This window comes from Chanos chanos, chromosome 3, assembly GCF_902362185.1.
Source record: "Chanos chanos chromosome 3, fChaCha1.1, whole genome shotgun sequence".
NCBI classification, from domain to species: domain Eukaryota; kingdom Metazoa; phylum Chordata; class Actinopteri; order Gonorynchiformes; family Chanidae; genus Chanos; species Chanos chanos.
The window spans coordinates 29,702,438-29,714,334 of NC_044497.1; the positions used below are offsets into that span (position 1 = coordinate 29,702,438).

At 38.5% G+C, this 11,897-nt stretch overlaps 1 protein-coding gene across 1 annotated transcript; it reads right to left on the bottom strand.

Moving 5' to 3' along the window:
- Positions 1–1,737: 1,737 nt before the first annotated feature.
- Positions 1,738–4,085, bottom strand: LOC115806859 (protein LKAAEAR1-like). The gene is made up of 3 exons (XM_030767720.1): positions 3,774–4,085; positions 3,248–3,364; positions 1,738–1,797 (listed from the first exon to the last, which is right to left on the bottom strand). Exons 1-3 carry the CDS (start codon positions 4,083–4,085, stop codon positions 1,738–1,740), a joined length of 489 nt encoding a protein of 162 aa, XP_030623580.1.
- Positions 4,086–11,897: the final 7,812 nt, after the last annotated feature.

Here is an 11,897-nt window from a genome sequence, read left to right on the forward strand (position 1 = left end):
GCCAGCGATCTGAGGTCCAGGGCAAAAGTTCGATGTATATCAAATTCGTATGTAATTTGAGTAAGTCTGAATTTACTGAACAAATATGTATTAAGCTCAGTGTATATTAAACAATCAGAGATTTGCACTGGCGAAACTATAATAATATTTCTCTTTTTTTCTGATGATTTAGCTTTTAAAGGTGCTGTCTAAACCCATGAAATTTGACTGCTATTTAATCGCTTCAGACTCCCGCATCAGGGCCACAAGAGCACCCACAAGAGCATAATACCACAAGGCAAGGCCTCAGTCACTTACCACTTGGTGTCACTAAAGCTCTCTGCTTCAACAAAGACAAACAAATGCACAGCAGTTAAAATTACACTTTGGCTTATGTTGAACATTATTCTGATGTGGCATTGGTCTTGTTTACTTGAATTTGGCTTGTTTCTTTGCCCCCCCCCCCCCCCCCCCCCCCCCTTATAGCAGTTGACAAGCTCAATTTTGCAGCACATTTACCTTTCACACTCCTACATTGTCCAGAGAAATGAAAAATAATATTAAATCAATTCTGCCTCTTGCTTCGTCTTGACTCTTTGGAGGGTGATCATGTGGAACTAGACAAATGTTACAAATAGATAGTGATCCAGAAAGATGGTGAGCAATTTCAGTATTGTTGGATTTTGTTTGGATTTGGAAAGAAATATAGTAGTTTGGGGAGAAAAATTAAAAACTCTGCAGTTTTGACTTTTAATATGTTCTACACAAATAATCATTGATAAAGCACAAATAAGCACTATATTTTAAATTTTGCTTTCCTCCATCAAAAATCTTTTTCGCATTTTGGATATGGGTTTTTTTTAAAAAAAAGGTTTACTGCATGACTTTATTACTGTCATTAAAGTTGTTAGTTAAAGAAGCTTTAATGAAAATTAACTTAGTTGTGCTGATTAATTCATGTTAATAAAGTTTTATGAATCTGAGCACAGTTTCCACGTGTACGTGTGAGTGTATAAATATATGCTCTGGTTCAGTCCTGTTGCTCTCTCCCATTTCTGGCAACATGACAGTATCTTGCCATCCCTGACTTGATACAAGCTTCCCAGTTAAATAACATGATTTACTCTCCGGCATTCTGTCAAGCAGCAGCATTGCATGTCTGCAAAGCATTAAACACAGGTTCGGGTGCAGATGCTTTACACAAGATAACGTTACTTGTCTGCCATGTTTCTTGACTTGTTCAACGGGATAAAAGGAAGAAGGCATGCGGCTATTCATTTATCTGTGCTATTTTTGAAAATCAGTCTGCGTCTGAAAGCCTCATTGTCTCTGCATAGAGTACTTCCACTAAAGTATATATCCAGACCAACTTGCAATAGAAAAACTCAGTTGTGCAATGTGTACTGTAAATGAAGTGCCCCTGTAGTGCCTCTGAATATACTTCAGTGAGGAAAACAACTGCAGCATAGTTATCCGACTCACATCTTTACATTTTTCTCATTCTCAGAATTACAAATAATAGGAATGAAAAAAAAAACCCTTGGTTATCTTTCCATTGCATACTGAATGAGTTTATTGTGTCACCCTTTGAAAAAAAAGTAGGCCTCGGTATATGTTGCTAAGCAGGTGCATTGAAGAATGCTGCAGTGATGAGGTTACACTGATGGTTGTGGTTTATGACATCTTTATGCTGTGTCTGCATTACCCTACCCAACCCTGCAGAACTGCGCCACTGTCTTGAACACTATGTGACTACATTCAGCTTCGAATGATTGTCAGATCCTTCTCGTCTCCCAGGATCTCCTCAACCCTTCTTCTCTGCAGAAAGAAAAACAATGAGAATATGTGAGACAATTTGGGGGTTGGGGGGGCAGAAAGAACCAGAAATAGAAAGAAAAACTCAGTCAAGAGTTGCTCATGATGGATGAACGGAGTCAAACCCTCTTGATGAAAAATTAAGAACCTTGGTACGCACAGGGTGCAGATAACTCACAGACTTAAAGCATGAACAAATACTTTAGTTTAAAGTTTCTTAATACCATTTGTAAGTCCAGAGTTTATTATTTTTTCATTTTGCTTTCGAATAAAAGATGTGTTTCTTTAATAGAAGTAATTAATCTCATTTCTTTGAGACTAAGGCAGAGGCTTAGGCCTTGGCTCCAGAGCTGACCTGTTGTTTTGTAAGTTATCTGCATGAACACCGTGTGCAGTACAAAATCAATAAAGTAAAAAAATCATATTAAAGGAAAAAAAGATGATTTGTAGTATCTCTCATGTCATATGTCACTACAGAGCTTGGTTCATTTGGCAGAGCAATGCATTGAGAATGGCAATCAGATCAAACTGTCATTTTTTTGGAGTAACAGTTTAATTAATATTGTTAAGTGCTGTTTGAAAGAGAAAAAAAGGAAAGAAACGAATAAAATAAAAACCCTCAGGCACTCCAATCCACACCTGCTGAGGGGAGATAATATAAGTATGTGAGGCAGGCTGTCAAAGTGTGTGGAGAACTGTGGATTGGTCCTCCTTCAGCTTATTTGAGAGATAGCATCAGTGTTGTGACACTCAGTGTAAGACTATCAAGACGGACGTTGGAGGTTCCACAGAAGAACCTGTTCCCTGTGTGTTATTACAGAATCCTGATGGCAGAAAATCACAGGCATGACAGCTGGTCAGATCGATCACATTCAGGCAAAGACTTGCTCTCTTCATCTTGACACAAACATGAGATGATATAGAAACTATAAAGCCAGTTGTGCTCTGCACATAGCAATGCATAGTTCTGTATAGATCCATTAAATGACGAGAGTGGGGCATACTGTTTATTTACAGTTGCACAGGCCAGTCACAGTTTACTATTGTTGGTGCTAATTTTTTTGTCTTTAATATTCCTTGCCAGTGGTGAACCATTAGAGTAGTAACATAACTGATGATAATACGCATTGGAAACACACTGTCTTGAATTCCAGAGCCAGGAATTCCAGGTACCACCTATGTTGTAAAAGGCACAGCTATTTGTCATACATCTTAGTGAAACATTTCACCCGGGCATCAGCTGAACTTTGGGATGTCCACAATCATGTATTAATATGGTTAACCTTGAAAGTCCAGCAGAGCTGTGGTGCTCTACTGTGCCGTACTATGTCAGTATAAATATTTAAAAAAAAAAAAAAAGTGTGACGGAAAAATGGTGACTTTCTTCAACCATTATGTGTTTAATTTCATGTGTCACTTCAACACTACTTGTATGTTACTGCCAAGGGAATACCTGCTTTTTGTCCAAAGGGTCAGTCCTATCCATTTTGATGTCTCTGGATGGCAACAGTAATTTTAATCGAAGTGCACTTAGAGCAGTAGGCTGGCAGGAGATCAGAAAGTTGATTTCCTGCTCCTGGAGATTTGCAAGAGAAGACATATGCGTTTACATCTACATTAGACTACAGTTCCAATTTTTTGTGTCCGCGAACTAATAGGACTTCCATAGATGGGCATAAAAGTTACGCACAGTTGAAAAAAAGAAAAAGAACAAACGGCTCAACTCAAAATAGTAAAGGAATCAACTTTACAGCATTTTTATTTGTTTGTTTATTTATTTATTTTAAACTAAATTCAACTACACAAATGCTGTTGGCTACTTGAGCACTACATCCCGTTTTTAACAGTGGGTTAGAGTATGTCTACATTTTTTATGTTAACATTTGATATTTAAGACATACCCACAACTCTTTAACTGTACATAATCATAAAACTGCTCCTTGATGTTGTTTAGAGTAGGATTGTAGGCTATTACATGCCTTCAGTTTCTGATACAGTAATCTCTTTTGATGTACTCGTTTCCTCGCCTCTGCCGCTTTGAGTTGACCAATAAGTGCATCCTGACACTTCTTCTCCTCGGCGCTCTGCAACAGCTGTTTTTCTTGTTCTCTTTTCTCATGTATAAATACACGTACCCTTTGCTTTGCTATTGCCACCGAACCCCCAACGTTCTTGGACGGCTCGGCGTAAGCCAGGTATCGCGCTTTTTGCTGAGGGCACATTTTCCTCAGGTCTGCAGGTGAAACATCCTTAAACGTCTTGCGGCTGTTTCTCTGTGCTTGGTCCGCCATATTTTCAGGTCTGGTCTGGCATTTCCTAAAGTAACGCAACCAATTCGTCGACTAAACTGACCTCAATTTTACACGCAACAAAGACGTCTAATTACAATGTTGATAACAATGTTGATGAAGTTCACAACGTTGATAATTTCATTACAAGTTAAATGTTTTTTTTTTTTCTTACCTGAGGCTACCAAATTTGAGGTCAATATAATTTCAGTGAAGTTAATTGGAGGGAACGGATGGGAATGCAATTAAATGTTTGGACATTAAGTATCTAATTAATCAACCATCCAATAAATTAGTTAATTAATTCTTGCTTTTCATTAGCCAGGTTGTTCTTTGATTCCTCAGCGAGTCACTAGAATTTGAAACGAACGGACTATAAATGCATTAGTTGTATAGATTGTGCAGTCTAAATGCGAAAGTTGTTTAGTAATGCTGTGTTCAAGGCTATCTGAATTGGCTAAAATGTTGCATCGTTGTTTACTGTGATTAGCTTTCAAGCCTTTGTAATTATACGTTACATAGCTAGTCTAACAATCACTTCCAGTTAATTGCAGCCAGTACATAAACATAATACACATAGGCTACGTAGGTTATCAACGGACTTGGATCTATGAAAAACGAAAGAAAAGTATGTCAATACCTCTGAGAGGCCCGGTTGTCCTCACAGTTGAAAATTTGTTCCCTACCAACCTGAGGTTGTTTGCTTACGTCGTCATGGTAATGGTTGCTACAAATGTGCTGTCGGGGGATTGGCTCCATTTTCCTGTAACTGTGGACACATTGAAGTGAGCTGTATGTATGTTGCCCTCAATTAATAGAATTGATGAGGTGCAACACCTTTAATCTTAGAAATTTGGACAAATAACAGTAAACTTTAAATAAAGCCCTTATAAATGCACAAAATGTTGCATTCCAGTTCTTCCCAACATAAACTCAGTTCTTGTTTATGTAGGTGTGCAGGTTTTACCTCCTATATCTCACCTTACACAGAGATATTGCCTGTTTACCATTTAAATGAGAGCAGCTGCAGTTGGTTCTTTATTTTTGAGTAAGGATACCAAGATGTAGTCCATGTAAAATAAAAAGGTACAGGAATTTGTCAGGTATATAAACCAACCTCCCAAATAAGATCCCCCCCCCCCCCCCCCCTAAATTGCTGATGTGACTGCAATAGTGATGTGGGCTCAGGGCTACTTAGCATCAGGACACAATTCTGAATGAGCTTTTTAAACAAAGACAGGTTATAGTCTGTTATATCTGTTGGTCTCACTTATAATTGCTTATTGGTTTATTGCCGTTCACATTAAGTCAAAGCTCTTTGGTGTGATGTAATGCACTTCAATAGGGACATGCACCGTTTCTCAGAACTCCATTTCTGATGTAAAAATTTTCATGGAAATCATTGCCTTCATTGAAATGAGAAATGCAGGAGTCCACATTGGACGAACACAAGTACAGCAGCGTTATTAACGTCATCATGTGATCTTAGTTTAGTATAGCCAGATGAATCACTTATTCCTCTTAGATGAAGCATAAACACTCCACTCTGCTGTTGCTTGAATGAACTGGGTAGGGTGTGGTGTTTTTATTTTTGCAACACAAAGATCAGGTAAATGATTATTACTGTAACCAAGTGGGGGGTCATTTGTCTCTTTCTTGTGTTATAATGTTTTGTACATATTTTATAAATTTAAGGCCACACATGTTCTCCACAGGTAAGGTTCCTTCTCACTTACCTGTAAAAATCTCAATCTCAGTTTTGAATTCTGTGAGCATCTGCAGAACTGGGTCACAGTGCAACGTTTATGTTCAGTGTCCTGTGGTGGTTGGAGAGTGTTCTGTACATGAATGGAAGTCCTTGGTATCTTTGAAAGTGCTGTTACTCGTAGATGTTGCAGAATTTGACTGAATTAGAGGCAGTTATATGTCCTCCTTTCGAAGGGCCTTGAATATTATACTAGCTTTTGCCATGATCCCCCCCTCCCCCCCCCCCGCTGTTGTTATGATGCCACCTGTTGGTTAAAACCTGTAACTGCAAATCATTGTAACAAGGAATTTAGATGACCCAAGAAAAATGGTTTTGAATGAATGAATTTCAAAGCATTTCCTTCCCATTAATTATGTACACACAGCAGCTGTCGCTGGTGACACTCCAAGATTAAAATGACATTTTTGTTTATCTTTCTGCTCAAATTTGTTTTGCCTGTCACAATGTATAATCTCATTTCTTTTAGAGGGAGGAATGGAAACAGGTGTAGCAATACTTGGACCAGAAAGTGATTTAAAATGTCATTTCTATAGTGAGATAATGATTTCCATAGTGAGATACTTTTTAAAGTCTGAGGCGAATCAGTCAAACACGGAGGGAGAGGGACAGGGGAGAGGGATGGGGCAGATTAGGGGGTAGGCGGAGTTTACCTCATTGTGGGTGTGGTTAATGGCGCTGCCTAAGTGTCTACTACTGGTAAATGCCTCTTGCTGCAGAGCAATAGCAAGGATGTGGGAAACAGATAAGATACACTGCAACATCTTGTGCAGGAAATTAAAGAACGAACAAGAGAAGACAGTAACGAAAACCATTTTAAATTTTGATCTTATAACATGTGTGAGGGCACAGAGGAGCTGCCCACTGGTGACATTTTAATCTGAGCTATTGAGATTTTAGGAAATTGAACCGCTCTGAACAATTTCCACTTCAAATTTTTCAATATTTCAATCAGAACCCTTTTAAAACTATGAGTCAGCCCAACAATTAAAAGTAAGACAACTGCTTTTGAAAGACTCAGCGCATTCTGTTTTGATTCAAATTGAAACTGTCTTCAAATCCTTCAAGCCAAATCATATAATACCTCTTGTCAATTTTGATAATCAAATTTGTGCCTGATTGATCATTTTCATTGTTTTGACAGTTCATCAGTCAGACTTTAGGGATAACTTGATTACTAGCTTCTTCTTTTTTTTTTTTTTGGTGGGTGGAGAGGGTGTCAGTTTTTAAGAAGAGAAAATAGAGCAACAAGAAGATGCTGATAAGCTCCTGTCAGCAAGCTGTGAGAAAAGTGCCTTTCACGCCTTACGGGCATAAACATCTGCTTGCTTTATCTAGGCAGCCACCTCATCTTTAAGAAATTCGTCTCTCTTTTTAAAACATTTCTAACTCTATCTCTCTTTTTCTCATATGTGTTAAACCCTACTCCATTCTTTTGTTCCCACCCCTTCCTGTGCTGTCATTCTTCTCTTTCTCCCAGTAAATTCCTGACAACTAATGAACCATGCTGTCCAACCTTGATTGGTGCACTGTTCACTGCCACAGGGGGATCTCAGTGGTTTCTACATACTCTGTAAAGTTAACATTGATCTGCCTGATGAGTGCAAAGCTCAGGCCATTTGTCAACCTACTGTGACATTATAGACACTCTAAGACAGCTATGCCACAGTATCACATAGCATCCTATTGGTCCTTCTCTTCAGTGTCTTATATCTATGTGACTGATTTAAAATGATGTTTTGAAAGTGAAAACAAAAATACTGATTCAAAATTAAAACTTATTTAAATTGTTTTTTTTTTTTTTTAAGATCAAAGACTTGTACTGCGTTCATTTGTGTTGGTTTTGTGCTTTTAAAGAGCATTAGTGACTTCTGAAATAAGATTTCTGGTTTTATTGTCAGGTGGTATGAATAATATATGTCATATACTAATGACAGCATGTGATAGACATTTACGAATATCAAAATATTGTTGTTTGCTACCAACACTAAATACTTTTTTGACAACACAAGAATGAATTGTATACACTCTATACTAATTTACAGTTTTATTTCAAGCTCAGTCTGACTCAAACATAGGTTTACTCTGGTTTATTTGTTTCTATATTTCACTTCATTAAACTGTAATCTCCCCATTTTGAATTCCGGAGTGAGTTTAATGAGGGGTCAAACAAACAGTAAAACTTTGTACCCAAAAAATTAGGCCCCAAAAGATTACATTGAAAACTAGATCCCAATTTTCTTCAAATATCAACCAGAAAATAATTGTTTTTATGAAACTGAATAGGTGTAAGCAAGGCACTCAGGTACAGCAGTACCAGAGCAGAATTTCTGCTCTAAGCACAACACTAGCTTCTGTTTGTTTGATAAGAGCATCAGCATAAATGAATTTAATGAATGATATTTCCAGATGAAGTTATTTAATATCTTTAAAAAGATGAAACAGTGTGACTGAGTTCAGTGTGGTTTAGCTGGCCATTTTAGTGACACTACCTAATTTTCAAACCGAATTTATTAGTTATTAACTAGTGTGTCTGTGTTAAGGTTTGGACTCAAGTCTGTACTTAAGTAGATACATATTTTTATAACAATAAAACAAATTCATTGCCCTCCACTGGTCATACCATATGGCATGGAAGACTGAAGCAACTGTATCATGCCTCAAAAATCTTAGCTATCAAAAATCTTTAATTTGTGGGAGAGTGACTGAAATTTCAGATATTTTACTGTGACTTTTTGTTTCTTCCTTTAGGTGACATCTCGTCTCATAGTTTGCTTGAGGTCATATGACAGGTAACAGCTTTTTATGAAATTGCTTTTTTATGTCTGAGATTGCCTGACATTTGGTAAAACCGATTTTTCAAACAAAAGTTTTAAACCTCTTAAGTGGAACTGCGACACTACTTTTCATTTGTTTAACCAGGATTAAGCATTTTTCTGTGAAAATTAGCCGTATTCAATGACTTTTGTCATTTGAATGTATGCTTGGACTCATGCAGTCTGTTGACATTTCTGAATTTTTAAATACCAGAGCCCTGAAATGTTTTCTTTCTTTCTTTCTTTAGTAATCATTAGAAAAGTAATGAGCTCTCTGTGTGTGTGCGTATCTGTGTGTGTGATAGAGAGAAAAAGAGAAATACCAAACTGGACAGTCTTCAGAAGCTTCAGGAAAAATCTGTTGTCTTTGATTGAATGTCTGTAATATGTTCTCCATGGAGTGAAATTTGACTGGAATGTGATGTGCCTACATTAATTACCTTGGCCATAATTGCTTTGAGCAGCTAGGGTATGCCATTGTCATGGTTACCACCTGAAATAAAGTCTTTTGACTTCAAATGGCTGTTTTACCGTCTGTGACAGGCTATCAGAATTTAAATGCGAAATAATATGTGCAGTGATAAAATTCCCACAGATAGAAAAAATGACATTAATGTGGTGTTGTCTCCAGAATATATTTGTTAAACACATAGCATGGAGACTTGGCTTCAGGATAAGGACTTGCTTTGGTAGTGAAATTAAATTGTCACCGGGATACCGCTGCGCTGTGGGCTACGTGTCAGTATGATATAAGTTCTGCATTTCTAGATAGTCAAACAAGTGTATAGTAGGACTTGTTTGGGTGAATTATGTGATTTGTTTACAGGAACCTTAGCCACTCTCAGTCTTTATCTCACCTATGAATGACTTAAGAGGTAGAGAAAAAGCATCTAAGGCTTTGTTTCCCTTAGCTTTCTTTTTCAGTTGTTTGCTGAACAGCCAATCAATAGGTAGTACCAATAGGATTCCGTCAGTGCACAATTGCTAGCGTTTGAGCAAATCTGTGGAAAATAACTCCTACATTTACAAGAGTAAAAGAGTACAACTGAATATAAGATACAACCATATTCAGGGGAAAAAACAAAACAAAACAAAACATTTACTCAAACTTTGTTCCTGAGGTATGTTTCATTTATTTCGCGATTCTATTTTCTGCTTTATGGTATTAGCTAATGAAACTAAGAGTGTGGGTAGTGTTGACGTGTGGAGAGGAGCTTGGTGCTTAGTGTCTCTCATGGTGCCGTTAATTGTAGCCTGTTGAAATGATTCGTGGTTGGTAGATGATTGCGCCTATGGGGAGCATATCTACACACCCTCTACAGTGTAGCGACGTGACCTTTCAGTGAAGATTATTGGGAAGGATGTATGGGTAGAACCAGGGACGCTATTTTCTCAAACTTAAAAACAGACCATCGCTCTATTTAAAGAATAGTTTTGTCAGTTTGTGAAAGTCTTGATTTTACTAATAGTATGTTATGACAAATTTAACCCTTGGCTATTTTGTATGACCAATTTAACATGCTGGAAATTTTGTACTTAATTTTTCCAGTGGATCAGTAGAACATATTACACCCTTTTTTTATTGAGGTGATGGCATGCAGAGGTAGGAAGTGTTTCCAGGAAACTGATGTTTTTAATCGGGCAACATGCAAGTGAGTCCCTTGGGGTCGCACGTGACCCTGACATTGAGTTGCTGTTTTAAATCCTGCTGGGAAGAGAGGCAATGTCTGGGGGTGTTTACTGGGGGGACACAGGGACTCTAATTCAGCGTGACTTGACAGATGTGACCGGGGTTCTGCCAAAGTGACTCTACCCTGACGTTATTCCTGCTGAAGCTTCTGTCTTCAGGCTCGGCACTTGACAGGGAAATGAAAGGAAAAAGAATGAGAAAAGACAGAGTGAGAGAGACAAGAAAGGCAGGATGCGCTTAATGTTGGCACAAACAACTCCTTTGCCTTGACAGCCAAGAGCTAAAAGGCACCTCTCCATCTTTGCATTTCATCTACCGTAACTGGAGGAAAACACAAAAATAACATCAAACGATCGCCTGAGTCATTAAGTACATCGTAATTTTCCAGCAGTCATGTTAGACACTAAGGTAATCAGCTGGGGTTTTTTTCCTATATTTTGTGTTTTAGTAGAAGCAGAACGACTGAACCGTCCTCTGTGGACCAGAGCATGAATAGCTGCAGATGCGACATCATTACAAAACATAGGGTGGTAATTCTGAGTATTGTCTCAGTGTAATATATAGACACAGAGGCAGACGCTTAGTGTTTAGCAGATGGATCCTCTTCACACGCAGCACATCTTCCTTTGGCTCGCTGAGGCTGGAAAACTTGACGGGATGCAGAGACTCTACATCAGATCTCAAAGTAAATCAACTGACAGCTGGAATTTGGGCCATGGCTAAGTAAAGCAAACGCGTAAGAGAAATTGTGAATGTTAATGCTACACAGACACTCATTGATCATACCTGTTGTCTTTAGTCCTTGTTGAAGGATTGCACCACAGAGTTATTACTCGGTTTTTTTGTTTTTTTTAAACCTGATGTCTTTGCTCCTTTGTTCCTAATGGTTCAGTAAGAACTGCAGAGGGTCACTGACGTTTATTTTACACAAAGTGTCCCTCTCTCTCTCTCTCTCTCTCTCTCTCTCTCCGTCTCCGTCTCATGCGTCTATGATTTAGATTTGGCACAAATGGAATTGTTGTGAGGGGTTGTGCATCCCGTTTCCCCCTTGATTCCATTTCTGTAAGCAGGTGCCTTATCAAAGCACTAAGAGAAGGGCTCCATTAATGCCAGCACAGAGCATCAAATGCCTGATTGAACTGCCTCCCTCACTTTCCTATAGCAGGTGAACAGAGCCTACAGGCACACTTGTCTCTGATGCAATTGAGGCAGGGCCACAGATTCTGCTGAAGAGCCGTTTACTGAGGTAGCAGGGAGATTGCAGGCAGAAGGTTGTAGGAAATGGGGGGAGAGGGAACATATGAAAAGGGGAGAATATTAACCTCCATTGTGTGGAAAAGTATTTTTAGGATGAGAATCAATGGGGAAAAGACTTCACTTTCTCTCACATGGACCCCTCTTTGTGATTTGGCTGTCTCATACACCAGCTGTTGCTGCTATCTCACAGTGTGTGTGTGTGTGTGACCCAGCCGTTGCTGCTGTCTTATACTGTGAGTGTGTGTGTGTGTGCGCGTGTGTGTGTGAGTGAGTGAGTGAGAGAGAAA

What these genes read in the sequence shown, in the direction of transcription:
- LOC115806859 (XM_030767720.1), bottom strand. Translation starts at nt 4,085, where the DNA reads ATGGCGGACCAAGCACAGAGAAACAGCCGCAAGACGTTTAAGGATGTT. An exon ending in TACTGTATCAGAAACTGAAG is followed by an intron (nt 3,365 to 3,773) that starts GCATGTAATAGC and finishes CTCCAGGAGCAG; the next exon opens with GAAATCAACTTTCTGATCTC. An exon ending in ACCCTTTGGACAAAAAGCAG is followed by an intron (nt 1,798 to 3,247) that starts GTATTCCCTTGG and finishes TTCTTTCTGCAG; the next exon opens with AGAAGAAGGGTTGAGGAGAT.